Below are 25,739 nucleotides of genomic sequence, written 5' to 3' on the forward strand. Positions count from 1 at the left end.
TTTAATGCACTTGTAAAATACATTTCTATTTACATATACAAATGGTATGCAACATATAAATATCATTAGATTATGTTACGTTAAGCCATCTTCCAAAAGCTACATAATTTGCATAATTTTCTTTTTATAGATTTCTTTTCCAAATATCCCAAAGAGATATCCGCATCGAATTTTAATTTTAACAATTAATTTTAATTGTGCAATTTTTTATATGACTCAAACAATTAATCAAATTGTTATTTTATAATTTTTGGGATTGTTTTTTTTTTTCTGGCTGTCAGTCAGGTGGCTGTGGTCTGTGGTCTGCACCATATAACCTGATCATACTTAGTCTTTTCTTTAACATAATTTCAATATTTTTTTTTTTTTTTTTTTGTGGATTTTTTCTTGTTTTTGGGTTTGTTACGTTATTATATTACTCGGAAAAGTAGGCGGACGGCTAGGCCCAGCCCGTGTTCCGCTTGGAGAGCACCACCTTCTGCATGTGCTCGTCGGCGGTGTGGATGGTGTGCATTCCACCGGCGTGGCGCGGCACGCACTTGTTGACCGGCACTGAGTTCGTCCAGGCATTGGTGGCATGCGGGAACTCGTCCTTGCGGTAGTAGCCCATGATGCCGGACTTGCGGATCTGTCCCAGCTCGTAGGTGACGATGGGGCCAATGCTGTTGGTGGCCTTGGCCGAGGCGGGCCGGGGCAGCTTGGAGCGCTCCACGGTGCGCATCACGCAGGGCGTGTCGCAGGAGAGGCAGGCGAGCTCCTGCATCACCTTGACCCGGCCAGCCGCAGCGGCGCACTCGTCGTTGGTCATCTCCATGTACTTGTGCAGCGCCTCGGCGATGAGGGCGACGCGCTTCTCGATGAGCTCGCGGAAGTCCTTGAGACTGAGCTCCAGCGCGTCCACGCCCAGGGTCATGCGCAAGCCGTCGATGATCTGCAGCACATTCTTCTCGTTCGCGTTAATGACGTAGCGCACCTCGCAGAACTGCTTCTCCAGTCGCTCCTTGTAGTCCTCCAGCTGCTCTAGCGAGACCTTCGTGGCCAGCTGCGGGAAGTCGACCTTCTCGGCCAGCAGCAGCTCCACGTCGGCCTTGTCGATCTTGATCTCATCCAGGTGAGCCACCGAGTTCTTGAGTGTTTGTATCTGATTCGTGGCCGCAGTGAGCTTGGTGAGCATGCCCTGATTGGCCTCCTGGTTGCTGCTCGCCGACAGCTTGATCTCTCGCACAGTAATCTGCATCTCCTGCATCATTTCCATCAGCCGCTTGGCGTCCTGCTTCATCAGCTCGGCGGCCAGTTCGTTCACCTTGTTGGTGAGGGAGCAGAACTCGGTCTTGAGCTCGATCAGCTCATTGAGCATTCGTTCGGGCGCATAGCAGAGGTGCTGGTCGAGCTCCACTTCCTCCTCCATTTTGGCCAGCTCGGTGGGGGCGCTGGACTCCTCCACGGCTGCCTCCTCCTCCTCCTCAGCCATTTCCTCCTCGGCCTCGACTCCCGGCTCGTCGCTGCTCCAGCTGATGGACACCTCATCGTCGTTCGCGCGCATCAGGACGCGCAGCTGGCGCGCTATGTTCCGGAGCAGCTTCATCCGATTTGGATTGGGCTTGCGATCGAGCATTAGATGGGTCATGTTGTTGAGCTGCTCCATGGTTAGCTTAAGCTGGCCCGACAGGATACCCGCGAAGTTCTGGAACTCAATATCGTTCTGCTCCTTCTGCAGTTCCATCTTGGAGAGGCGGCGCTCCAGCTTGGCCAGCGAGCCGATCACCGAGCCCTCGGCACGTGGCTGCGTCCTGTCCGCCCTCGAGGTGCGCGACGAGTTGCGCGATGCCAAGCCTGGCGACGGTGCTGTAACCGGTTCCTGATCCTGCGGCGCCGCCTCCTCTGGCGCAGGGGCTGCAGGCTCGGGTGCCGGAGTGGGTGCGGCCGCCGACTGCTCTGCCGGCTGTGCAGGCTCCGCGGCGGCTTCCTCGGCAGGCGGCTCTGCTGCAGGCGCCTCCGCTGCAGGCGCCTCTGCTGGCGCAGGCGCAGGCGCGGCCTCTGCTGGCGCCTCCTCTGGTGGCGCAGCTGCTTCGGCTGGAGCAGGCTCCGACGGCGCCTCAGTGGCGGGATCCTCATCTTCGCCAGCATGTAGACGATACCTGGACGATTTGCCGACTGCAAAGAGAGACAAACCAGCCCTTTAGACTCAGAGATTAGCTGCAGCACGCGGATGCACTCACTCAGGCTGCTCTGAAATCGCATATTGGCCAGCAGGTAGTCGTCCTGCTCCACCGTCTCGTCCAGCAGCTCCAGTTTCTGTGCGAAGTTGGAGAGCAGCACGTGCAGCGCATAGAAGTTCACGTGGCCCGACTCCGGCGAGCCGATGGCCACGTCGATCAGGTCCTTGTAGGTGAAGCTCATCATGTTCTCCTCGATGCAATTATCTGATTTGCCTATGTCTACCAAATTTTTGTATATATATATATTTATATATATTTGTGTTCGAACTGATTAATATATATATTTTGTTTATAGAACGATTATTTTTTTTTTCTGTACCAAAATGTAGAATGAAATGAGAACTGAAATCAATATACCTGAGTGACGCAAACAGAAACAAATCTATCTGAGGCTTATAGCCAGGCTTGCTTCACTCTGCCGAACCATCGATCCGTAAGACACAGGCTGAAGTAACACTAGCTAAAGAGGTAAGCAAATACTCTACTACAATGAATAGTTTCCGCTCTCTATTTATTAATTTCTCACTTAGGTATTGCTGTACCGTAATGCATTGTTTAGTTAACATGCATTTGAATATACTTCACAATTCCCAATCCTATAGATTGGCTTATGTAGGCTTATTTAGTTAGGCTTTACTGTACCGTGTATCAGAGCTAAACAAAACACTGGCAAGGCAACAATTTGCAGAGTTAAGAAACTTCATTTGAATAGCTTTATCACCTAGCCGAGCTTCACCGTACCTACTCAACGCTCAGTCTAGCGGAGTCGCTGCCTTATCAGAACGCATCGACGCACAATCGAGAGCTTTCGCAGAAAAGCTTTCGCCGCTACCGAGAAGCGACTGAGGCAACAAACTTCACAGTTAACAAACTTTTATCATTGCGGCACAAACGCTTGTTGCTTCCACGTCTCTGCTCAGTTCGGGTCGGTCGGTTCGCAAGAGAACAGAAATTTAAAGAAAGAGACAACAGCACACAGATACCGTTATCAAATTAAAGTTAATGCTGCGAAAATTGGCGCGCAGCAAAATTTTGAAAAGTGAAAGCAACGCAAAGTGAATCGAGAGTTTTATAGAGAAAAGTTTGATAATTGAAATGGAAATGCAAATGGCAATGGAAAAAGTGTGGAAAATTGCGTGAAGTCAACTATGAATTAATTTATTATTTGCATAGCAAGTGTGTGTAAGTGTGTGTGTGTGTGTGAGTGCGTGTGTGTTTGGCACATTTTTGACGCATTTGCATAAGCAGTTTTTGGAAAAATCATGAATTTTAATCGAAATACTAAACACTATTTCGAGTGAAAATCGCAATAACAATCAAATTGAAGTCTTTCAACTATAAATAAGTAATACAAATACAAATTTGATTAAAATACCAATGTATTTGTGTAAATCATTTGAGTGATTTAAATTGAAAGCAAAAGTTTGATCTGTTTTGTCATTCTACGCTATTTGCTGTTCAAACTAGTTAAATGGATAAGTGCTGTAAAACGCTAAACAAATACAAATACAAATAGATACGTACGTGAGCGTGTTTGTGTGTGTGTTTGTGAATATGTCTGTGTCCGTGTGTGTTAGCCTAGTGCCAACAAACCCTAATGCCCAAATGCTTTGCTAACTCCAAAGAGAGTTAAGCCCAAATCACAAATACCAAAAATAAAAAAAAACTAATTTAAAGGCAAATTTACACAGCTCTAGAGTGGACACCAGCTGGCAGCACTAGAGTGGACCAAAACTGGCAGCATCAAATGTGGTAAGTGCACAATAGCCACTTCCATTTTCATTTACTCTTGGAAAGGTTAATGCAATCCGAATTCGAACTTGACGAGTCAGCGACTGCTTGAGCTTAGATTTATGTAGAGTACATATATGTATATTTCTGAATTCTTTTATATATATGTATGCATATATGTAGTGTACAAATACATTTCACAAAGCTTTTGCCACTTGAGTGCACCAATTCTCTTGGCTTTGAATGTGTTTAAATGGAATCATGGCAGGCCGCAGACGTTTCGGCCTTGATTAGATAGCAATACTAATAGAAAATACAAAATGTCGAGTTAGAAGTAATTTTTAGCTTCGGCTAGACGAACTTCCTAAAACTCTACAGCTATAGCAAAGAGTGATACAGGTCTGGGAATAAGTGTTGGATTTCTGGTCCAAGCTGTTCTGTACTAAAATATCACAGTTTATTCGAGTATTATTCGAATATATAATAATAAATACAAACTGATCTTTAACATTATCATTATTCAGTGGGAGAGATACTCAATCGACTGGAATGAATTATTCTCTTTCACTTTAACTCACGACAGATCGATGCTATTCTAATCGCGCTCTATTAAAACTCAAACGCCCTTGCCCACATTCAATTTGTATGCCATAAATCAAAGCAATATTTAATCTTGACTAACGACAACATATATAAATACATATATATATATATATATATATTTGTAACATATATAAATATGTACATGTGAGTGTGTACGAGGATTTCTTTGTTGAGTTTCAGAATGGGACAAATTGTCCTGATCGCTCATTGTGAACTGAACTCAACAGAACTGAACTGAGCTGAGCGGGTCGTGTAGGTCTTTCATCAATCTTTGAAATTATGATTCAATTTCTTTCGACAGCGCAATAAATTTTGACTTGACTCTGAACTCGAGTCAAACGACTCAATGTGACTGTATGCAAGTGTGCGTGTGTGTGTGAGTGTGAGTGTGTGTGTGTGTGTGTGTGTGGGTTGCTGAAGTTGGGTTTGATTTGAATGTCGTATCTGTGGCCAGGTACAACTGATTGGCATTTTCTTTGTGGACAGTGCGTGCCTAGACGCACCTTTGAACTGTGTCCGCCCATTGCTTCCCGACCCCCTGCTCTGTCTCGCGCTCTGGTCGACCCCTGCCCCGCCTCACGCTACTATTATTATTGCTGTCTCTACGGCGCACTTCGACTACTGTGCGCGCTCGTCATTTTCTTTATGTTTGATTCGATTTGTTTTTGTTGCTCTATTTAGTTCTTTTTGTGTGGACAAATTAAGCAATGAGTACTTCGAGTGATAAGCAACGCGACGCCATTTTTACATGTGTGTGCGTGTGTATGTGTGTTCGATTAATTATCGCTTTTGGCAGCTACCTTAAATATAATAATTGTGCTGGAACTAAAGTCTGTCTATGTCTCTGTGAGTGAGTGAGTGTGTGTGTGTGTGAGTGTGTGTGTGTGTGTGTGTGCGTATGTGTGGAGAGCTGCTTAAAAGCATATTATTTATTAATATTAAACGTTGGCAATAATAATTTATTTACAACTCAACACAAGCACACTCACATACACACACACACACACACACACGCATACACACAGATAAATGTAATCTAAATAAACACGCGCTAGAATTGATAAATATCGCTCGCATTTTTCTTTTCTTTCTGAAGAAAACGCGCTGCCTTAGCTTCTCTATATATGCATTCGTCTATTTACAGGGTGTTTATTATTCTTCTGAGTAAAGGCAAAATGCCCCCCACAGTGGCATTTATAGGAAAACTGTTCCTCCTTCCTATTTAGTCAAAGCGCGCCGCACATAATTTTCATGCACGCCCACTTGCACCACCCCATATCTGTCGAGCCATATACATCAGAATAAAACAGAATATTTACGTGTTCGCTATTATTAGGTAAATATACAAAATGTAAAACTGAATGAAATACAATTTGCCAAAAAGTTCAAATTCGCGAATAGTAAACAAGCTTCTTATGAAAACGTTTTTATACACAGGCGTCGGCAGCAGAAGCGTTCTGTCAAAAGGCCATATTCCCCGTGTTGGAAATTTGTTCATATTTATCAAGTATATGTATTTATTATGCTCTTAAAAGCATAATGTATTTGGTTAATTCATAGTTCATTTATTCAGAGTTTCATTCACTTCAGTGTGATATCAGTCACACTATTCGGCTTGAATTGAATCGTGCATAACTTTCTGTGCACTCAAGCGCTGTCGGATTAATATACAAATATTTCAAGTTTGTTTTCCTTGTATGGGATTTTCTTTCGTTTGCATTTAAATTTGACAAATGGTATGTGAATAATATCACGAACATAAATTCTTATTTATTTTATATGAATTTAATGAATGCAATTACTTTGACATATTTTCTCAAATCATTCGCAAATCACTCACGTAAATTTGATATCTACGAAATTTTAATTGCTGTAAATCGAGACAGCAAAACTTTCAAAAGCATGCAATATAAAATATTGCCTAGTAGCATCACGCATACGCCGTGTTGCACGAGCAAGTCAACTGTGGCAACATTTTAATCCAAGAGAGGTTTTCATTTAGAAATTCGCTTGTGCCGCAAAGGAAAAGCCGACTGACAGGGTATGCTCGACTAGATCACAATCATCATAATCAGCATTATCAGCAACAATCAGCAGTAATAGACTTTGCTATATGCCAGAGCTCTGATTGTGATAATCCGTGCTATGATTCTCATCTAATTGCCATAATCATCGTTATTGTTACTGTAGACCTTATCGTCAATGAGTAAACTGAATGAGTAAACTGAATTCGTATTTACTCAGTTGACTTGGGGTGGACAGCAAATATTCCCACGTTCGTCGTTGTAACTTGAATACAAGCATGCTGGCAGGGTATGCCGAACTGGCTCATAATCACCATAATCACCATTACTATCAATCATCATACATATATCTTTATATACTCGGAATCTATCGAACTGGTAATTGATAATTGGAATCATGGCTATGATGCTGAATGCTATGATGTGAGAATACTCATCGTATCATCATCATCAGCATCATTGAGTAAATTGAATAAGATGTCCCACTCGAACATATTTATTTGCATTTACTTGTGTCAGCTCATGTGGACTAACAGTGGCTCCCCTATTGACTGCTGCACGCATTCGTATAGAAAACCATATTTCCGTTTTGAATGGCAAGTGTATTTACTGTATGGCCGTCAATAAGTACATTGCGTATACGCAACGTGTGTCCAATTATCGAATTGCGTATACGCAACGTCAGTCTTGAATGTAGCTAAGGAATAGGTGCATTTCAGCAACATATGTATCCGTAAAAGGAATCCGCGTGTTTATAACGGTGGTTCCCGCAACGTGGGTTTAAAGTTCGATAGTCCAAGCGGCGGCCACACAACAATGCCAAATTATTGGCTTATTAATACATGTCATACCCGAAGAGCCTTATCGCCAGCCATGAAGCGTGTCTGTGTCTGTGTCTGTGTCTGTGTGGCCAACAGGTTAATTCCTAGTCGCGTGACAAAGCCCTCACACACACACACACACACACTTACAGAAAGAGAGAGAGGCGAGTGCTCAGCTAAAAGCCCACTCAATTAAATGCTGGGCGCTAGTAGCTCGAAATGGCCAAACTGGTGAGGAAACATACGTAAATGGCCAACGTGCGTAACTGGAATAAATCCAATTGGCAGCGCAACACGCCACACGATAGTGCACATCTGTAGCCTCCGCGTTTTGTTAGTTTGTTTTTGTTTTATTTATATTTTTTTTTATATTGTTTATTTCTAGTTTACCCTAAAAAAATCCAAAAGACAACAAAACCAACAACAAGCACAAAGTCAATAACAAATTTCTGTCTGAACTTGGCATAAAATAGAATACGAATTGAACTTATCAAAAGGCATCGAATGCGGCCACGATAACGATTAAGCGTAAAAAAAATATCTATATATATGTATATATATATATATATGTACAAAACTTATCACTTAACAGAATTCAATACATATCATAAAATTTGCGACGTCGAATTCGCTGCTAAAGAGCGATAAGAGTTTAAAATAAAATCATTTGTTCGGTATCTTCGTGCAAAGGGTAAACTACGCCAACAACTCGAAATGCTAATACTCTACCAGAAAACAATTCATCATTTCAAGATAGTAAAGTAGAGAGTAGAGAGAGAGAGAGTGAGAGAGAGAGTAGTAGTATAGTAGTAAAAGATAAGAAATAGTAGATAAGATAGGGAAATAAGTGAGCCCAAGATGTCTTAGATAAGAGATCAAAGAGAAGGGTATACGAGTGTACTTAGACACAACTTTTCAAAGAAAAATGCCCCATGATCAGACAATACAATTACTGTCATTATATATGTATATATATTGTGTATATATTTGACATTGATTATATTGATTACTGCGAACAATCCAAATCGTGGCGCTTGAAAAACTTGAGTAAGCTTTCAACTTTGTATAAAAAATTATCAGATGATTAAAGTTTCAAAAGGAATACTGGAATTCAATAAAAATTATACAATGCTTGTATATACAAATATATATACGGGACTCCCGGGCGGGCGCGAATAAAAAAATTAATTGTGGAAGCCAAAGGCATTTGAAGTAAATCTCAATGAATTTTTATAATGCATTTCGGTGGTATAAACAGAAATACCCATTGAAATAGGTTTCACAGGGCATGCTGAAATACGGCGTATACATAAATAAAGCTGAAACCAGCACCCCATATGCCAACATGCCAACTATCCGCTGAACCAAGGGGAAAGGGCATCATCCAGTCGAGCACTGCCAACCAGAGCAGGCATGCTAGACAAAAAGTTCGTAAATCGATTTCACTGATTTGGCAAGCTAAAGCTGTGGGCTCTGTTCCCTATCGGGCGGTAGGCGGTGCGCACGAGCTGCAGTTGTTGCCACATCAATGTCAGAATATGACAGAAGACGTCATCGAATTTTGCCTTTGGAAGGGTTTACGCTTTCGTTTACGCATGTCTCCTCCCCTCGCATGCGGCATGAGCGATACGCAATCAACAGTTTTGAGCGGAGGTCATGAAAAAGCACAATTGAAGTCTGTATTTGCTAAAGAGGAATTTCGATTAGTTTCATTCAAATATGAATGGAATGAAGCAATGTATTGATGCCAATATTAGAAGAGTTTAAATCGTTGTCCCGGATGCCTCATACTCCAAGTTTCTTGCCTCAATGGCTGGAGTATCTAACCAACTAGGTATGTCTATGGCCGACCCCAACAGCATTGCACTTACATTTATATATATATATATATATCTCACTAGCAATTAGAATAGAAGAAATTCAATACGTTGTAAAAGTTTTTTTTTTGTGTTTTTGTTTTTTTCGAATCGAAGCAGAGTTTGAGCAAGTTTTTGCTATTTAATAACATTTCTCTTTTTGATGTAGGTCAGGTTTTCTTCTTTTTTAAGTTGGAGCAAACTTATTTAATGGCTCGAGAAGAGAAATAGCTTTATAAGAGAATCGTCTGTACGGTGAGCAGGTTGAGAAGCACAATTATGATATATTCATCTATGAAGATTACCAGAGAGCCGGAGGTGCCAGAGCTTTGAGCACATATTCTTTAATTTATTTGCGCAAAGACTTAATACTAGATACGTCTTGAGATATCGCATTTTACGCTGCAGATAAAAATGCGGCCACAATACGAATTATACAAGTTATTCGAGAGTAAAACTCAGACAGAGAAACAAACGCATTCTCAAGTGAACTTCAAGTGAATGGCATGAAAAGCCCATATTAGGAGAAAATCCATTTTAACAACGGATAAAATATAAAAACTAACAGAATGTGTTCCGAAATGTTCAGATCGGGCATGTTTAAGAAAGAATTCCGTCGTCAGTTGCTGGTCACATTGAGTGGTATGTTTATCGTGACTAAAGAGCTGTTCTATCTATCGAAATATTAAAAGAGAATTGCAAGAGTAAAAGTTGAGTGATGGTGCTTTAAATGAATCAGAAATATCTCTGGGAGCCGAATTACTCTATAATGAGTGTATTAGCAACGTACCATTGTCTGCATTATTCATGTAGTATGAATTAATTTATTTGGAAAGGTATTCAATGAGCACAACAAAACAGAAATATTTCCCAACCGCTTTCAAAGCGTTAGAGCATCATCTGACAGAGGGAGAGAGAGAGAGACAGTGGGAAAGAGAACAATTTTAATTGGTTTTCATTAAGAATTTTGCTCTTCTACATCCTGCTGATAGAACACTTAACAGGGGTTTGACTTACCTAGGAATTTCAAACAAAGCCGATGCTCGATTGATGATGGGTTTAGCAGGGGAACTTAAGGTTTACTAAACGCATTGACCATCAATTATCCACACAGCAATACTTATTACACTCTGTCATGGCATCGGACTGGGCTGGCTGTCTCCGATGCTGCCGCAGCTGCAGTCGTCGAGGGAGACGCCCGTTGACTTTGTGATTGATGTGCACGAGTCCTCCTGGCTGGGGGCCATGCTCAGTTTGGGTGCTCTCACGGGCAACTTTCTCTTCTCCTGCATAATGAACCGGTTTGGACGGAAAGCAGCGCTCTACGGCCTCGCCCTGCCGAACACGGTTAGTTAATTAGTCAATGGACTGCACCACACAGCTATTGTTGTTAATCACACGCGAATTCCGCAGTGTATTTGGTTTTTGTTCTATTTCGCTGAATCCATTGAAATGCTCTACGTGGCTAGGGTTTGCGCCGGCCTAACGGGCGGCGGCATGTCCCTGGTGCTGCCCATTTTCATTGGCGAAATTGCGGACAGGAGGTGAGTGTATTGTGAATGAATCTTTGGCTGGTCTGACACTTGGTCTGACATCCAATTTCGCAGCATTCGCGGCCGACTGTGCTCATTCTTCAACTTGGCCATCAATCTAGGCATATTGCTGGGCTTCATTATATCCTCGCATGTGCCCTACCATGTTATTCCGTGCGCCGTAGTGGCCCTTCCTCTTAGCTATCTCTTGCTAGCCACACGATATCCGGAGACCCCCCAGCAGCTGCTGCGATGGGGTCGAGAGGAGGATTCAAAGCGCTCTCTGAAGTTCTACTGCAACTGCGATGGGCCGTCGCCCACTCGGGAGTCACTTTACGCATATCAAAAGCAGTTCGAAGAAATGCGCGAGAGCCTTCAGCAGCAAGCCAAGAGCAGCTGCACTGTGGGCCTAAGCATGGCTGACTTCTGTAAGCATCAATTTAAGGCTGAATCAATGATTTTCATTTTGTAGTCATTACGCTTACCGCACAACAGGCAACAAGCGCGCACTGAAGGCCATCGTTACTGGAGTTACTTTGATGATATGCTATATATTCACCGGCACATTCTCCTTCATCAACTACATGTCAAACATCTTCGAGCGCGTGCACACGCAGCTGGATCCCAACACTAATACGATTATCATTGGAGCGGTGCAGATTGTGGGCACTCTTGCCTCCATCTATCTAGTGGATCGTTATGGTCGCAAGATACTTCTAATTATCTCGTGCGTGGGCAGTGCACTGGGCACGGGTGCATTTGGACTTTACGCCTTCTATGGAGAGGAGACGGACGCGGACTTAAGCGCATTCTCCGCCTGGCTGCCCGTCACAATAATGGCCTTTATCATATTCCTGGCCAATGTCGGCATCATCTCCGTTGCTATGGTGGTGCTGGTGGAGGTCCTTCCGCAGAGGATTCGCGCTGTTGCCACTAGCGCGTGCCTGGCCTGCCTCAGCTGCTTTTCGTTTGTGGCGCTCAAAAGTTTTCCTCTAATGATGGAGTTCCTGGGACTGGCGGCCACCATGTGGGGCTGTTCAGCGGTTAGCACGTTGTGCCTCTTCTATGTGGTGGTCTTTGTCGAGGAGACAAAAGCCAAATCCATGAACTATTAATATGGGGATATCTAATTAATTAACTCATGTAGCGAAGCAAGGGAGAGCGAAGCAGCAATACTCTAGATTCCGAATTCCTTGCCGGAAGTTACAATGTATGCGATTTTATAAATGAAGTCTTGTCAACAGATTGCTTGCATTTTGCTTTTGGCGCACTTCCCGCTTCTACTAACACTTGTGCTAACAGCAGCTCTGCTGTTATTTCTGTTAAGGCAGCCCTGGCACTGTTAACGCTACCGCACGCATTTCTGTTGTCAACAGCAGCCATTTCATACATACATACATACATACATATTAATGTAAATAGCTTAAACGCCTGAGAATCGCATATGCTCGAGTAGAATTTTCGTTCTCTTGTAAGTCCATCAAAACAAATGTTTTAAAGAGATTATATAAATTTTGATTTTGTTCTCATATATGTACATCTATGCAGCAGTATTCGTATGGGCTCAACATTTGAGCGCCCTATATAAAGGGCAGCACCTACAGCATTTCTTCAGTCGCCCAGGACTAGTGGCGGTCAGTCGTGCAATGCAGTAAAATGAAGTGAGGTGAAGAAGAATGAAATAGTTGATGGAAGCACTTACGAGGATCGTTGTAGCAGATAGCCGGCTATTTGATGAAATCACTTTCTAACAAGCTTCTGAATTTGAGTTTCAGTTCCAATTAAATTGTTTGTTCGCAGTGAAATTAATTAAGGGGAAGATTAATTGCTTTCGGAATACTCTAATTTATTCAGTCAGTTAATTTAATTTGGCAATAATCCAATAATGTTTGACTGCTCTTATACCTGTAATTAGTTCAGGCCGACGACTGAAATGAGAAGTATTTCAGATCTTTCGCAAGCCGGTTGCAAACGGCATGAGTTTGTTGCAGAGTGAGATAACTTCATTGCACGCTTATGATTTACCCGACTATAAAGATTGCCGAGAGCTTGAGGCGCCACCCCACCCTGGCCGTCAGACGGGGGCCACAAGCCGGACACATGTCACTCTCTCCCAGCTGCGAATTCGTATTTGAACAGAGATTAAGATTGGAATATGTCTAGAGATATCGCAAAATCCGCCGCTCGTATATAAGGGGGATTTCGACTCGTTTTTCACAAGTATTTCTCGTCAGAGCTGGCGCGCTGTTAACTCGGTATCCAAGATTTCAATAACTAGCATGGAAAAACCATATCGGAGGAGTTTAATTTCTACTCAACGATTAAATAAGGAACTGTTGGAAACCTAAACTGTGTCAAAAACTAAAAACATTCTAATAACTATTGAATTATTTTGCATACAAATTATAAAAATAAAGTAAACGGCACATACTCCATAATGTTTCTAAAAATGTTCAACTCGGGAATATTTAAGCAGGAGTTTCGTCGCCAACTTCAGGTCACTTTAAGTGGTATGTTTTCTCAAACGTTCCGGACATGTGATTGTAGTATATATGAGAAGAAAATATAAATTATTTCATATCAAGTATTCGAGAGGCCTGAAAATGGAATTTTCATTTAGTGTTAAAAAAAAAGAAAGAAGAAACACGAAATAATTTGTTGTTGAAATTATTTACAGATTCTTGTATCGGAAAATTTTTAGACTTTCTTTGTATTAGCGTTTTCAATTTTTTAATTCCCATAAATATAAGCTCAACGTTTCTTCGTGAGCTAATGGTAATAAAGATAAAAAGCTACATAAATAAATTTAATTTTTAATGCTCTTAAAACAAGCATAAAAAGAGATACAGAGCAGCATCTACTCACCTTTTTATGGAGGTACAATACGTCAAGTTAATGCTTAGAGAGCCATTCGGGCATATGGTTGCTCTGATGGATGACCAGGGCAGACAGGGAGAGGGGTGGGTGCAAACGAAGAACGTAATCAACCCATTGTTGCTTGTTCACAGTCATAGTCATAACACTCTCCCATGGCATTGGATTGGGCTGGTTCTCCCCCATGCTGCCCAAGCTGCAGTCAGAGTCGAAGACGCCGCTGGACTTCGTGGTCGACGTGCACGAGGGCTCCTGGGTGGGCTCCATAGTTTGTTTGGGCGGTGTGACGGGGAACTTCCTGTTCGCCTACATCATGAGTTGCTTCGGACGCAAAGTGGCGATTTATGGCCTGGCTGTGCCCAACACGGTTAGTTTTCCAAGTCTCGAGTTGAATCCTACGATTTGAACATGCTAAAGTCAAGTGTTGATCCCTCAGCTCATTTGGTTCCTATTCTATTTTGCTAATTCCGTTGAGCTGCTTTATGTGGCCAGATTCTGTGCCGGCATAACAGGTGGAGGCATGTATGTCGTGCTGCCCATTTTCATCGGGGAGATCGCGGATCAGAGGTGAGTGAACCAACTGCCAGGCAATCGAGACTTCCTCTGACAAACAGTTCGTAGCATTCGCGGCAGACTGTGCTCCTTCTTTACCCTGGCCCTCAATATGGGTATTTTGCTGGGCTTTATCATAGCCTCCCATGTGCCCTACCACGTGATTCCCTTTATAGTCATCGCCCTGCCCTTCTGCTACCTACTGCTTACCGCACGGCTCCCAGAGAGCCCTCAGCAGCTGCTGCGATGGGGTCGAGAGGAGGATGCGAAGCGTGCCTTAAAATATTACTGCAATTGCGATGGTCCCACGCCTAGCAAGGAGTCGGAGCGTGCTTACCAGAAACAGTTTGAGGATATGCGTGATGCCTTACAGCAGCAGACCAAGGACAGCGGCAACGAGGGCTTGACCATGTCTGACTTCTGTAAGCATCGCTTGATCGGATTATAGCCTCTTATAACAGTTTTGTTTCTGGACAGACAACAAGCGCGCTTTAAAGGCCATTGTAACGGGACTTATACTGATGACAGGAAACATATTCACTGGCACCTTCGCTTTCATCAACTACATGTCAAACATATTCGAGCGCGTGCACACGCAGCTGGAGCCCAACACTAATACGATTATCATTGGGGCAGTGCAGATTGTGGGCACTCTTGCCTCCATCTATCTGGTGGATCGGCATGGCCGCAAAATACTCCTGATTGTCTCGTGTGTGGGCTGCGCCTTGGGCACCAGTGCGTTTGGCGTGTATGCCTTCTATGCTGAGGAAACGGACGCAGATCTGAGCGCCTACTCTGCCTGGCTGCCCGTCACTATAATGGCCTTAAACATATTCATCGCCAATGTGGGAATCATCTCAGTCACAATGGTAGTTCTGGTTGAGGTGCTGCCTCAGAAGATACGCTCCGTGGCGTCAAGCTTCTGCTTTGGCGGTCTTAGCTGCTTGGCTTTCGCATCGGTGAAGACTTTTCCGCTGATGATGGAATACTTTGGGCTTGCCGCTAGCATGTGGTCCTGCACTGCAGTTAGCATCCTCTGTCTCTTCTACGCGGTTGTCTTCCTCGAGGAGACAAAGAACAGGTCCATTTACGAGTAAGGGGACGAAAAAGCTCTCGCTATGCTATATCACTTATAAGATTTTATACAATCATGCCATGTTAACCAGTTATTTTATAGAATAAGAATAAAATGTACTTTTAATATGGGTATGAGCCCCACCCCTGTTTTTGGATGAGAATTTTCCCTATGTTAGCTTCTGGGGTATAATGTACATTTTCAGATATACGTCGGCTTGTGCGGACTGAACTGAAATTTCATTCATAACTGTAGTTAGGTAAATAAGCTTGTCAAGTGTCATTGGAGAGCAATGTCATGGCCCTTGATAAGGAGTACTTTTATTGGATCGGTGTTAGTTCCGGCGAGCGTATGGCAAACAGATTTGATATGAGGTCCACACTCATATGATTTACATCTCTATAAAGATTGCGGAACAGCAGGGATTTTGGGGACCGACCACCCGGGGCTATAAGCCAAGTGCATGACATTGTCTCTCTGTCTGTTTTGTGTTTATACAAAGATTTAGATTTGGTTACGTCTCTAGATATCAAAATCTTCGTTCCAGATATAAATGGTGAGACGCTTCTGATCTCATTAGTTATTGCACACATCTCAAAGGGAGAATTTCGCATCATCTAATTCGTTCTACTGCCGAGAACACTCCATCTGAATAGCATGGGAAGCATATGCCACAGCACTCACCGAAACAGTTTAGCTGATAGTCGAGAACAGTAAGAAAATCTGTGCTGAAACAAGTTCCGAAATCCGAGTTGAACAACAAACGAAACAAAATGTTTAGCGAAACATTTAGATCGGGCATATTCAATAAGGATTTTCGTCGCCAACTGCTGGTAACATTGACTGGTGGGTTTATGGAGGTGTACTAAGTATTTATGAGAGAAACAGTGAGAGAGAGAGAGAGAGAGAATTCAGGAATGGGATGAGAACGAATCGGAGTTCACTATTACTAAGCAAAAACTCGATTATTTGTAGTTGTAATAATTACGTTTTGCCATGGCATCAGCTTGGGCTGGCTGTCTCCCATGCTGCCTCAGCTGCAATCAGCTTCGGAGACTCCTCTGGACTTTGTGATTGATGTGAGTGAGGCGTCCTGGGTGGGTTCGATGATCAGCTTTGGCGGTTTTTCGGGCAATTTCCTATTTTCATTCGTGATGAATCGGTTTGGACGCAAGGTGGCGCTCTACGGCCTTGCCCTGCCCCACACGGTTAGTCCAGCTAGCTGAAATCATGTAAATTGGAGCAATAGTAAAATTACGTGAAATGTTCTCGCATTCAGTGCATTTGGATTCTGTTCTATTTCGCGGACTCCGTTGAATGGCTGTACGCCGCCAGAGTGTGTGCCGGCCTTTCAGGGGGCGGAATGTTTATAGTGTTGCCCCTCTTCATTGGCGAAATAGCGGACAAAAGGTGAGTAGCTCGATTGTTGGCCAATGGAGAGTTCAGTCAGCGCATCAATTGCATCTATGCATTTGCAGCATACGCGGCAGGCTGTGTTCGTTCTTTAACCTTGCCATCAACATAGGGATAATGGTGGGCTTCGTTATCTCCTCCCATGTGCCCTACCATGTGATTCCATGTGCTGTGGTCGTTCTGCCCATCTGCTATGTCCTGCTGACCACACGCTTCCCGGAGACCCCGCAGCAGCTAATGCGATGGGGTCGAGAGGAGGATGCGAAGCGTGCCTTAAAATATTACTGCAACTGCGATGGCCCCACGCCTAGCAAGGAGTCGGAGCGTGCTTACCGGAATCAGTTTGAGGAAATGCGTGGTGCTTTGCAGCAGCCGACCAAGGACAGCGGCAACGAGGGCTTGACCATGTCTGACTTCTGTAAGCTTTGATGGATAAGATTCTAGCTGAGATTTTGGCACCTGCTTTCCCTCTTCCGATTTCTGGACAGGCAACAGGCGCGCTTTAAAGGCCATTGCGACAGGTCTCGTGCTGATGGTGGGCAACATATTCACTGGCACCTTCGCTTTCATCAACTACATGTCAAACATATTCGAGCGCGTGCACACGCAGCTGGAGCCCAACACTAATACGATTATAATTGGAGCGGTGCAGATCGTGGGCACTCTTGCCTCCATCTATCTGGTGGATCGGCATGGCCGCAAAATACTCCTGAGTGTCTCGTGTGCGGGTAGTGCACTAGGCACCGGCGCCTTTGGGCTGTATGCCTTTTTTGGCGACGAAACTGAAACCGACCTAAGCGCAATATCCAGTTGGCTGCCCGTCACAATAATGGCTTTTAATATATTCCTGGCTAATGTGGGAATCATCTCGGTGACAATGGTGGTTCTAGTTGAGGTTCTTCCCCCCAAAATACGCGCAGTGGGCACGAGCGCTTGCCTGGGCTGTCTCAGCTGCTTCGCGTTCACCTCTCTGAAAGCTTTTCCGCTGATGATGGAGTATTGGGGGCTGGCTGCCACCATGTGGGGCTGTGCCTCGGTCAGTGTGTTGTGCTTCTTCTACGTTATTGTGTTCATGGAGGAGACCAAGGGTAAATCCATTTACGATTAGTAGGTACGTTTGTACCTATGATAATGATGATGATGTTTGAAGTAAGATGCGAAATCAATCACTACGATTAATATGTACTTTTTATGAAGTAAAAAACGTTGTTGGTTTTGCAGTACCTATATGTAAATTCCAATTGTAAAATGTAACTGGTGTAATTCATTTCAGTATCAAAGTGATATGAATAACAATCTGCTCGCTGCATAAAAATAGAATGAATCACGCGTTAGTTAATTCAATAACGATGCTATCTCTTGCCAGATAATAATTGGAACCTGCTGCCACTGGCAATGGGAAAAATTATCGCAATTTTAGCACTGTATAAAACTGTTTTCATTTATGGCCCAGTCGGGTCCAGTGGCCAGGGGAGGGCGACAAACCAAAACAAACAAACAGCAAGCGGGCCATAAAATAAAAAAACGTTGTGACATGGCTTAATTTATGACCTGACTACTGGCTACTGGCTACAGGCTGCTGGCTATTGGCCCCACTAACCCAGCCCCGGAGCTGTTAATGTCTTGTCAACAATTAGCTTTGTTAGCATTATTATATATAAATACGCGCATTAATCCTGGACGACTAAGGCGACCTGGCTGGCGTGTTCAGCGAGTGGCCAAGCGCTGACAGCCTGCACACACACAAACACAAGCACATTGAACACAAACACTTAGTGTTTAGCCAGGCGAATGGCGCTGCGGGACACCTCAAATGTCAACAGAGAAGCGAAAATGGGAAAACGCTTAAAACGTTTATGGAATGAAATTGCATAATGCAAATTCAATAGGAATACATTGAAATACTCGGCATTCTTATCGCAGCGGTGACTTGAGGAATTATGGCTATCAAAGCCAAAATGAAACGAAGAGCAGAAGCATATTTGTATGTACGTAGATATACTATTGTTTAGAGGTGCCATAAGTATGTATGCTGAATCATCACGATTACGCAGGCCGATAGCCGCAGTACATTGAATATAACGGAGCTTTATTAAGTAGTGCTTTACACGCAACACAGTCACAAGTCGCTCGAGTGTCCACAAGGGCATTCACAAAGGACATGCACATTGTGGTCTCTGCGGGCTTCATGCACATGCGGATGATCTGGCATTATGCATTAAGTCATGAATCAACAAGGCGAACTGAGAGCTGCAGAGCATTTACATAAATGCCTCCTACAAAGGGTGTTGAAGCAAAGCAACGAGCTTTCCAGCAAGCTCATATTTTAATTGGAAATGGCGCCATGACATCATCCTCGTGTGTAGCTGCCTTGGTTGCCATCGCTCAAATACATAATCAGCTTCTTAAGTAATCATGCGTTAAGCGGCCTAAATCCCCCATAAGCCGTATTCATAAGTGTATTCAATTCAGTTAGTCTTATAGAAACCAAGCACACTCACACACACACACAATTGCACCTGTTAAGTGCATTGCTTTTCGTTGCTTTCTGCTGGCTCGTGTCTTGGTTCGCCTCACTAACAATTCAATCTAAGTGCTAGCTCACGTAATTGTTTGCGTCTAATTGTCTGAGCAATGACACTGGCCAGTGTCAAATGGGCGGAAAAGTCAATGCATGCATGGAAATACCCTGCCAAAGTCAACGATCACGAAAAGAATCGTTTGATTAACCAATCGCTGAATCGATCATTCAATCTACCAATTATTGATTCAATAATGCTCTCATGCTTAAAGCTCCTACTTGGACTTGGTTCTCTATACTGTATTGAGTCCTCCCAATTACAGGGTATATTTGCTGCTCAATCGTTGCATTAAACCGGTCGAAAACTGATTGGTCAACATATTCATATTGATTTTACTTTTTCCTTTTTGCGGTAGCACTTCGAGCCTTGTGTGGCTCCCTTTGACACATGCAATTGCAGGATAGATATATATATATACATACGTGAGATAACAAGCGTTTTGTGGCTTTCAGCTGCATGCAAGCTGTGCGCTTGTCATAACCCTCGGCCGAGCGACCAATGGCAGAATGTTAAAATTGCAAAATGTTCTATGCCGTGATACAGGGCGTATACTCAATTTCAGTTTGTGGCTTTTATGATATGCAGCTAATTAGTTTTCGTTCGTTTGTTTGCTCTGCTGTTTATTTTACATAGAGCCTATCGGTTTCACCTCGTCAGCAGCCAGATCAAATTTCCCCCCTCCGCTGACATCCGGGGCAATCAATTTTAAATAAATATTTCTGAAGGACCCGAGTTGCAAGAGACTTGTAATTTTCCTCTAATTTCTCTATTATAGATCAAAATCGATACAAAAGCATGTTTCTGAATACCTGTTTACGTTTATGAATACATCGATTATGAATATTTAACGACTGTTGTGGGTGCCCATTCTCATCGCAATGTAAATACTCTGACCGGTTATTGGTGGACTGGGGGTCTGGGGATTGGAGGACTGGAGGACTAGAGGACTAGGGAAAGAAAGAACCGCTTTCAGGTGCAGTCCTGACAATTTTTTTAAAAATTACGAAATACGAAATCCGATATGCATCGAAATTGTTGGCATTTATTTGAAGATGATTGAGATTCCATGCAATCAAATTAATTAGATATGCTCTTTATTATCTACTCCCGTTTGCTTATTAATTCCATGGCTTTAGGGAGCCTTGCTTATAATAGATCTGTATTAAATGTCGGCTCTTTTCAAATTCTGAGATACGCTTCGCCTTATTATATTGCAGAACTCGGAGCCATATACCCTATACCAATTATGAGCAGTGGAAATTCGAAGAATGCTGCGGTTAATATTCTATAATGTGCTCATAACGCATATTGCGCTGCTGTTGCTACCCAGCAATGTGGCTGAACTGCTGTCTCCGCGCAACGGGAGCGAGAGCTTGCCAACGCCTTCGATTCAAATTCTGTTCACAGCCAAACCAAGTCGGGCAATGTTCGACATTCGGCCGGAGGAGCCAACTATGCAAACAATGTTCCTCAATACAACAGTCAGCAACAACAACAACAACAACGACGACAACAACAACATCAACATCAATGGCAACAAAATATTCTACAATAGAACAGAGCTTGAATCGGGCCCACACAAAAGCAGAAACAAACTAATCGTAAGTAATTCTCAGAAACTTTTGGAGTAGTAACAAATAGCTGAAGGACATTTTCATGTCGTAACAATTTTCATTGACGTAATCAATTTTTTGTGATTCGCAATTGTACTTGAAAATGTATCCAGAAAAATAAACAACTTATTAATTTGCCCACAAACTGTTTGTGAATAAGAGCGTGAGGATGATTGGTCGAGGTTTGAAATACCCTCAGCTACACCAATTTACAAATATAGATTAGATTATATATATTTATATATGTACATCTAAAGGCAAGCTTCGGTTTACTGCAGATTAAAGCCGAAAATGAAAAATACAAAAAATATTCATATATTCTATTTATTTAACTGAACTGAACCAGATATACCATACAAAAAATAAATTGCATAAACAATTTAATATATATATCGCCATTTTGTTTACTATATCCATTTCGTTTGCTTGTCGCAGCTAAATTTGGGCAAAGGCGAAATCACTGAGCTGTCCGTGAATGTGACGCTGTTCAAGCAGAAAATCCCACGGCTGCAAGTGCGCTGGCAGGACAACCTGCCCAATGGTGAGTGGCCATTGAATAATTATGGGCTTGCTGCTTAAGCGCCTCACTCCCATCTCCCACCTGCCCTTCCGCATTGCAGGCACCATATACAATGTGCTGGTCAGTGCCGTGAACAGCACTCGCTGCCCGGACGCGCCCTGCAGCGAGTACTCCATTAAGAAGAAGCCCAGCAACTACATCTATCTGCCCCAGAGTCCCAATCCGAATGTCGAGTCCCTCGACTGCAACTACATGTTTGGCTGCCTGTACAATGTGACTGTGGAGACATCAAATCTATTCGTGCGCCGCTCCACGCGCGTTTTCATACCACGTACGCGTTAAATCTCTTCCTTCTCTCTTTTAACGAGCTATTAATTCACCTGGATATCCTTCGCAGGCTGTGTAGCCGGTGAATGCTCCTGCCAGGATCCTTCCTTGCTACCAAAAGTGCTAGCCACGGCCAACATGCAGGCCAACGATACCATCAACATCGCTTTCACCATACCTGCCACCGAGCAGATCCGCAAGGAGCAGGAGAATCGTCTGCACGAGACGCTGCAGCTCTATAAACTGCAGCTCAAGTGAGTTCATATAGAATTTGTTATATTTTTATCTTGTTATAAGAAGTAACAGGTAGAAGCAGGTAGAACAGGTAGATGCCAGATGCGATTCCTTTACTAACAACCGATACGCCTTCCACATTCCTTTTTCCTCCCACACATATTTATATGACACATTTTTGTATGAATCGCTACATTCATTTCCCAGAATCAACGAGGAGACCAATCCATTGCTGTTGTGGGGTGGTGTTCTGAAGAATCTGTTCAATCGGACTTACAACCTGAGTGAATCGCACTTCCGTCCCACTGCGCAGGGCTTCGATGGCAACATGATGCTCAACCTGGGCACGCAGCTGAAGGAGAAGACTTCCCTCAATCTGCAGGCCATGATAATAGATCCCACTGGCTGTGAGGGTCAGCGCACCGTATACAGATTTCCGGGTGAGTCTTTTGGTCTTACGAGTCTTTGAATTATTTATGATTTTATTTTACTCAGTGCCCGCCAATCCACTCATGCTGAACAGGGATGCCCATCTGGTGAGAGAAAAGACACACTACTACTACTACTACTACTGCAATCGTTGCTCACTCCTGACCCATTACGCATTCCGGTTTCCAGAGTAACTCGCTCATTGTAATGACCACCTTGGTCTTTGTCGTCTTTTGCGTGGGCCTGTTGACACTTCTCCTTCGTCGTCGCCGAGCTCGGGCCAAGGATAAGCTGCACAAGAATCAGATATATATGCAATCGCTCGCAGTGTCTCCCGTCGAGTGAGTTAGGAGCTAAATATATTTCTTATTATCTTCTTATTATCTGATGTCTGTTTTACAATTCTATTTCACTCCGCATCCCAGAATGGAGGACAACATCAACTACGTGGACAAATACATTGAGGTAAGCAAGCGAAGGGCAATGCTTATCAACTTCATCTTCAACTGGCTTCGCCCGATAGCCAACAATAAAATTAAAAACTTAAATAGATTTAAATTAATTAAATTGGCAATTGGTAAATCTCAAGAGAGTGCAGCAAAGGCAGTTATAGAAGTGCAAGTTATTTGACTTGTGGAAAGTTTTTGCAAGAAGACGTAAGTGAATGACGGAGCCCCAACTTGGGTCTGTTTGCATTTGAGCGAAATGAGATTTGAATAGATCAGTTTAAAGAGCTTTCAATAAATAATTGACTTTTGTTGTGGAGATTCACAAACCTTTCCATTTTGATCTATCCTCGCACAGCAATCGCAGGCTTTGGGCCTCGCCGACATATTCGAGGTGCCGCACTCAGCCATTCACATTGGCCGAGTCCTGGGCGAAGGCGCCTTTGGGCGCGTGCACATGGCGAAAGCCAGCAATTTGCGACGCATGCGGGGCACGACGGTAGTTGCTGTCAAGCAGCTGAAGGGTATGTAGACACGAATTGAATCCACAATTGAACTGCATTTAATTGAAATCCCGCCCTGCACCTGGACACAGCCAATCCCTCGGCAGATGAGGAAGCCGAATTCCTCTCCGAAATTAATATGCTTAAGGGCGTCGGCACACACAACAACGTGGTTAGCTTCCTGGGCTGCTGCACCATACGGGCGCCCTTACTGATGATCATGGAGTTTGTGGGACGCGGCAACCTGGTGAGCCAAGAGCAGAGCCCGAATTCCTTTGCTATGTCTTCAATCGATCTCTTCTGTCCGCTCTAGCTGAACTACTTGCGTATGGCCCGCCAGGAGCTGGGCCAGCCAAGGGTGCGCAATGCGAACCACTCGAGTGGCAGACAGGCCAAAGGCAACTCGGCAGGCGCCTCGGTGGCGCAGCTGCCGAGCGTTAATTACATTGAACTCAAGGCCAGCAATCAGTGCACCGCATTGGAATCCTCCTCCAGCTCCGCCTGCTCGCCCTACTCCAATTCAAACGGAGTGGGACACAGACAGCCAAAACCCTCATTTGCGGAAAGTAAGTATACAATTTTGCTTATTGCTCAACCAAGCTAAATGCAACAATAAAGCACTCACAACACATAATGCATTTAATGTTAGTTTTCGTCTACAAAGTGCTTAAATTGCTCTGGAAATCTTCAGAGCTGCAAAAATGTTTTCCCATCAAAATGTTTTTATATGTGATTTCAGCTACGTATACCATCGTGGAGGAGGAGGACTCTTTCGAGTACATACTCGACAACAGGGAGTTGCACAATTTCGCACTGCAAATTGCAAATGGCATGCGATTCCTGGAACAGCAAGAGATAACACATCGGTATGCGCAAAACAAAAACAGTATAAATCTAAATTTACATTTCCACGAATGTGAGCTCATCAAATACATATGTACATAAAATTTATTCAGTTAGATGTGCACTAGGCGTGGAAAAACTGTTTCTCTTGCTGTGTTTAGTTTTTATGGAAAGTATGAAAAACTTTTTTATTTGCCTGCCAATCAATCAGAAAATCAAAATCGGCTGTCGAAGCTGACTGCAGGACAGCATTCCCCAAGGAAACGAGCGACAACAATAACTTCGCGTCATTCCAAATCTCTTCAGGGAACTGCACACATCCAAATCGATATAAAAAGCTGCTGCAGCTTGACGTACATGAGAACTTAAATTTTAATATTATCTTTTATTCAATATCATCTCTGCATTATCAAACAGTTTTTCAATTCGCTCAGCAGCAGTAAAAGCCCTTGTAAACTTGCACACACACACACACACACACGCAGTCTGCTTGCTGCGCTTCACCGGAATTGTGAACTTTATTAGAGGAGCTTAGTTCTTGACTAACTTTTCTCACTTCCGATGAGTGCAGAATCCACAAACAAAGTCTGTCCGTAAGGTGTGCACGAAACGGAGCGTGTGCTCATGCATTGATTGCATAGTGCCTTGGGCAGGGTATGCGTTAGTCAGTCACTCCAGTTTGATTGAGTACACATAAGTCTTTTGAAATGTTTCAGCCAAGCTCATAGAAACGAAAAACGTCAACTGTACATCACAGATACGCCTCATATAGCTTATGTATTCAAGTAGGATGCAGGGTATACAAGACTCTTTATTTAAATAAGTAAATACATTTGTAATATTGCCGACGTTATATAGTTTACTTGGGCTTGCCATAATATGCCACTAATACTCAATTTCAAAATCTATAGCGACCTGGCAGCTCGCAACGTGCTTATCGACGACAACAAGACGCTGAAAATTTCAGATTTTGGCCTCTCCAGGCATGGCATCTACACCAATACCAAAACACGAAAGGTGAGTCGAGGAAAATAATTGAAGGTTTGATGTCAATTAATTTTTGAATTGAATTGCTCGCATTGCCTGGCCGCAGTTGCCTTTGCGCTGGCTCTCGATTGAGGCCATCAGAGACAACGTGTACTCCAGCAAGAGCGACATTTGGGCGTACGGCGTGGTCCTCTGGGAGATCGGCACCTTGGGCGCCTCGCCTTATCCCACGATCAGTAACAGCGAGCTGATACCCTTTCTCTTGGCGGGCAATCGGCTGGAGCGCCCCGAGATATGTACGCCGCAGGTGTACACGATAATGCTGCAGTGCTGGCTGGAAGACCCAGAGGAACGACCCACCTTCGACGCCCTGTACAAGGTATTAAGCCCGAAGACCACCTACAAGGACATAAACAGTCTGAGCGACGATTACGTCTTTCCACCAATTAGGGAGTAAATTAATAGAAATGCAATTCTTTTTAGTATAATTATTGTTTAAGCTACATCTAAATATTATTTAACTTTCCCATTGCCCATGATGTTCAAAGCATTATT

At 43.5% G+C, this 25,739-nt stretch overlaps 5 protein-coding genes and 1 long non-coding RNA gene across 6 annotated transcripts; 4 read left to right on the forward strand and 2 right to left on the reverse strand.

Moving 5' to 3' along the window:
* Positions 1-170: 170 nt before the first annotated feature.
* On the reverse strand, positions 171-2,599 carry nis (no individualized sperm). Its single transcript, XM_018098691.3, has 2 exons — positions 2,220-2,599; positions 171-2,154 (listed from the first exon to the last, which is right to left on the reverse strand). The coding sequence occupies exons 1-2, from the start codon at positions 2,401-2,403 to the stop codon at positions 440-442; spliced, it is 1,899 nt and encodes a 632-aa protein (XP_017954180.1). The 5' UTR covers positions 2,404-2,599; the 3' UTR covers positions 171-439.
* Positions 2,600-2,951: 352 nt separating this feature from the next.
* LOC108657860 (uncharacterized) lies at positions 2,952-25,672 on the forward strand. The gene is made up of 15 exons (XM_030384547.2): positions 2,952-3,971; positions 20,500-20,883; positions 21,331-21,436; positions 21,516-21,746; positions 21,813-21,996; positions 22,184-22,416; positions 22,472-22,512; positions 22,595-22,746; positions 22,831-22,870; positions 23,210-23,375; positions 23,447-23,601; positions 23,668-23,920; positions 24,094-24,220; positions 25,109-25,214; positions 25,291-25,672. The coding sequence occupies exons 2-15, from the start codon at positions 20,551-20,553 to the stop codon at positions 25,639-25,641; spliced, it is 2,478 nt and encodes an 825-aa protein (XP_030240407.1). The 5' UTR covers positions 2,952-3,971; positions 20,500-20,550; the 3' UTR covers positions 25,642-25,672.
* Positions 8,755-11,380, reverse strand: LOC149091596 (uncharacterized). The gene is made up of 3 exons (XR_016196359.1): positions 11,272-11,380; positions 10,272-11,209; positions 8,755-9,075 (listed from the first exon to the last, which is right to left on the reverse strand). It is a non-coding gene; the product is annotated as an uncharacterized LOC149091596 (long non-coding RNA).
* Positions 9,417-11,901, forward strand: LOC108649972 (facilitated trehalose transporter Tret1). The gene is made up of 5 exons (XM_030384548.2): positions 9,417-9,896; positions 10,369-10,601; positions 10,668-10,798; positions 10,862-11,214; positions 11,282-11,901. The coding sequence occupies exons 1-5, from the start codon at positions 9,824-9,826 to the stop codon at positions 11,899-11,901; spliced, it is 1,410 nt and encodes a 469-aa protein (XP_030240408.1). The 5' UTR covers positions 9,417-9,823.
* On the forward strand, positions 12,994-15,430 carry LOC108657857 (facilitated trehalose transporter Tret1). The gene is made up of 5 exons (XM_018110511.3): positions 12,994-13,296; positions 13,795-14,027; positions 14,097-14,227; positions 14,282-14,634; positions 14,690-15,430. Exons 1-5 carry the CDS (start codon positions 13,224-13,226, stop codon positions 15,307-15,309), a joined length of 1,410 nt encoding a protein of 469 aa, XP_017966000.1. The 5' UTR covers positions 12,994-13,223; the 3' UTR covers positions 15,310-15,430.
* Positions 15,796-17,935, forward strand: LOC108657858 (facilitated trehalose transporter Tret1). The gene is made up of 5 exons (XM_018110512.3): positions 15,796-16,133; positions 16,263-16,495; positions 16,567-16,697; positions 16,766-17,118; positions 17,189-17,935. Exons 1-5 carry the CDS (start codon positions 16,061-16,063, stop codon positions 17,806-17,808), a joined length of 1,410 nt encoding a protein of 469 aa, XP_017966001.1. The 5' UTR covers positions 15,796-16,060; the 3' UTR covers positions 17,809-17,935.
* Positions 25,673-25,739: the final 67 nt, after the last annotated feature.

The sequence above is a fragment of the Drosophila navojoa genome, chromosome 3, assembly GCF_054131105.1.
Source record: "Drosophila navojoa isolate 15081-1374.11 chromosome 3, UAZ_NAV_1.0, whole genome shotgun sequence".
NCBI lineage: Eukaryota > Metazoa > Arthropoda > Insecta > Diptera > Drosophilidae > Drosophila > Drosophila navojoa.

Bases quoted from the DNA above. Each gene is read 5' to 3' on its own strand.
- nis (XM_018098691.3), bottom strand. From the start codon at position 2,403: ATGATGAGCTTCACCTACAAGGACCTGATCGACGTGGCCATCGGCTCG. The intron at 2,155-2,219 runs GTGAGTGCATCC...CTCTCTTTGCAG, and splicing joins GCGATTTCAGAGCAGCCTGA to TCGGCAAATCGTCCAGGTAT.
- LOC108649972 (XM_030384548.2), top strand. From the start codon at position 9,824: ATGTGTTCCGAAATGTTCAGATCGGGCATGTTTAAGAAAGAATTCCGT. The intron at 10,799-10,861 runs GTGAGTGTATTG...CCAATTTCGCAG, and splicing joins GGCGAAATTGCGGACAGGAG to CATTCGCGGCCGACTGTGCT. The intron at 11,215-11,281 runs GTAAGCATCAAT...ACCGCACAACAG, and splicing joins CCTAAGCATGGCTGACTTCT to GCAACAAGCGCGCACTGAAG.
- LOC108657857 (XM_018110511.3), top strand. From the start codon at position 13,224: ATGTTTCTAAAAATGTTCAACTCGGGAATATTTAAGCAGGAGTTTCGT. The intron at 14,028-14,096 runs GTTAGTTTTCCA...TTGATCCCTCAG, and splicing joins GCCTGGCTGTGCCCAACACG to CTCATTTGGTTCCTATTCTA. The intron at 14,228-14,281 runs GTGAGTGAACCA...AACAGTTCGTAG, and splicing joins GGGGAGATCGCGGATCAGAG to CATTCGCGGCAGACTGTGCT.
- LOC108657858 (XM_018110512.3), top strand. From the start codon at position 16,061: ATGTTTAGCGAAACATTTAGATCGGGCATATTCAATAAGGATTTTCGT. The intron at 16,496-16,566 runs GTTAGTCCAGCT...TCTCGCATTCAG, and splicing joins GCCTTGCCCTGCCCCACACG to TGCATTTGGATTCTGTTCTA. The intron at 17,119-17,188 runs GTAAGCTTTGAT...ATTTCTGGACAG, and splicing joins CTTGACCATGTCTGACTTCT to GCAACAGGCGCGCTTTAAAG.
- LOC108657860 (XM_030384547.2), top strand. From the start codon at position 20,551: ATGCTGCGGTTAATATTCTATAATGTGCTCATAACGCATATTGCGCTG. The intron at 22,513-22,594 runs GTGAGAGAAAAG...TCCGGTTTCCAG, and splicing joins TGAACAGGGATGCCCATCTG to AGTAACTCGCTCATTGTAAT. The intron at 22,747-22,830 runs GTGAGTTAGGAG...TCCGCATCCCAG, and splicing joins CTCGCAGTGTCTCCCGTCGA to AATGGAGGACAACATCAACT.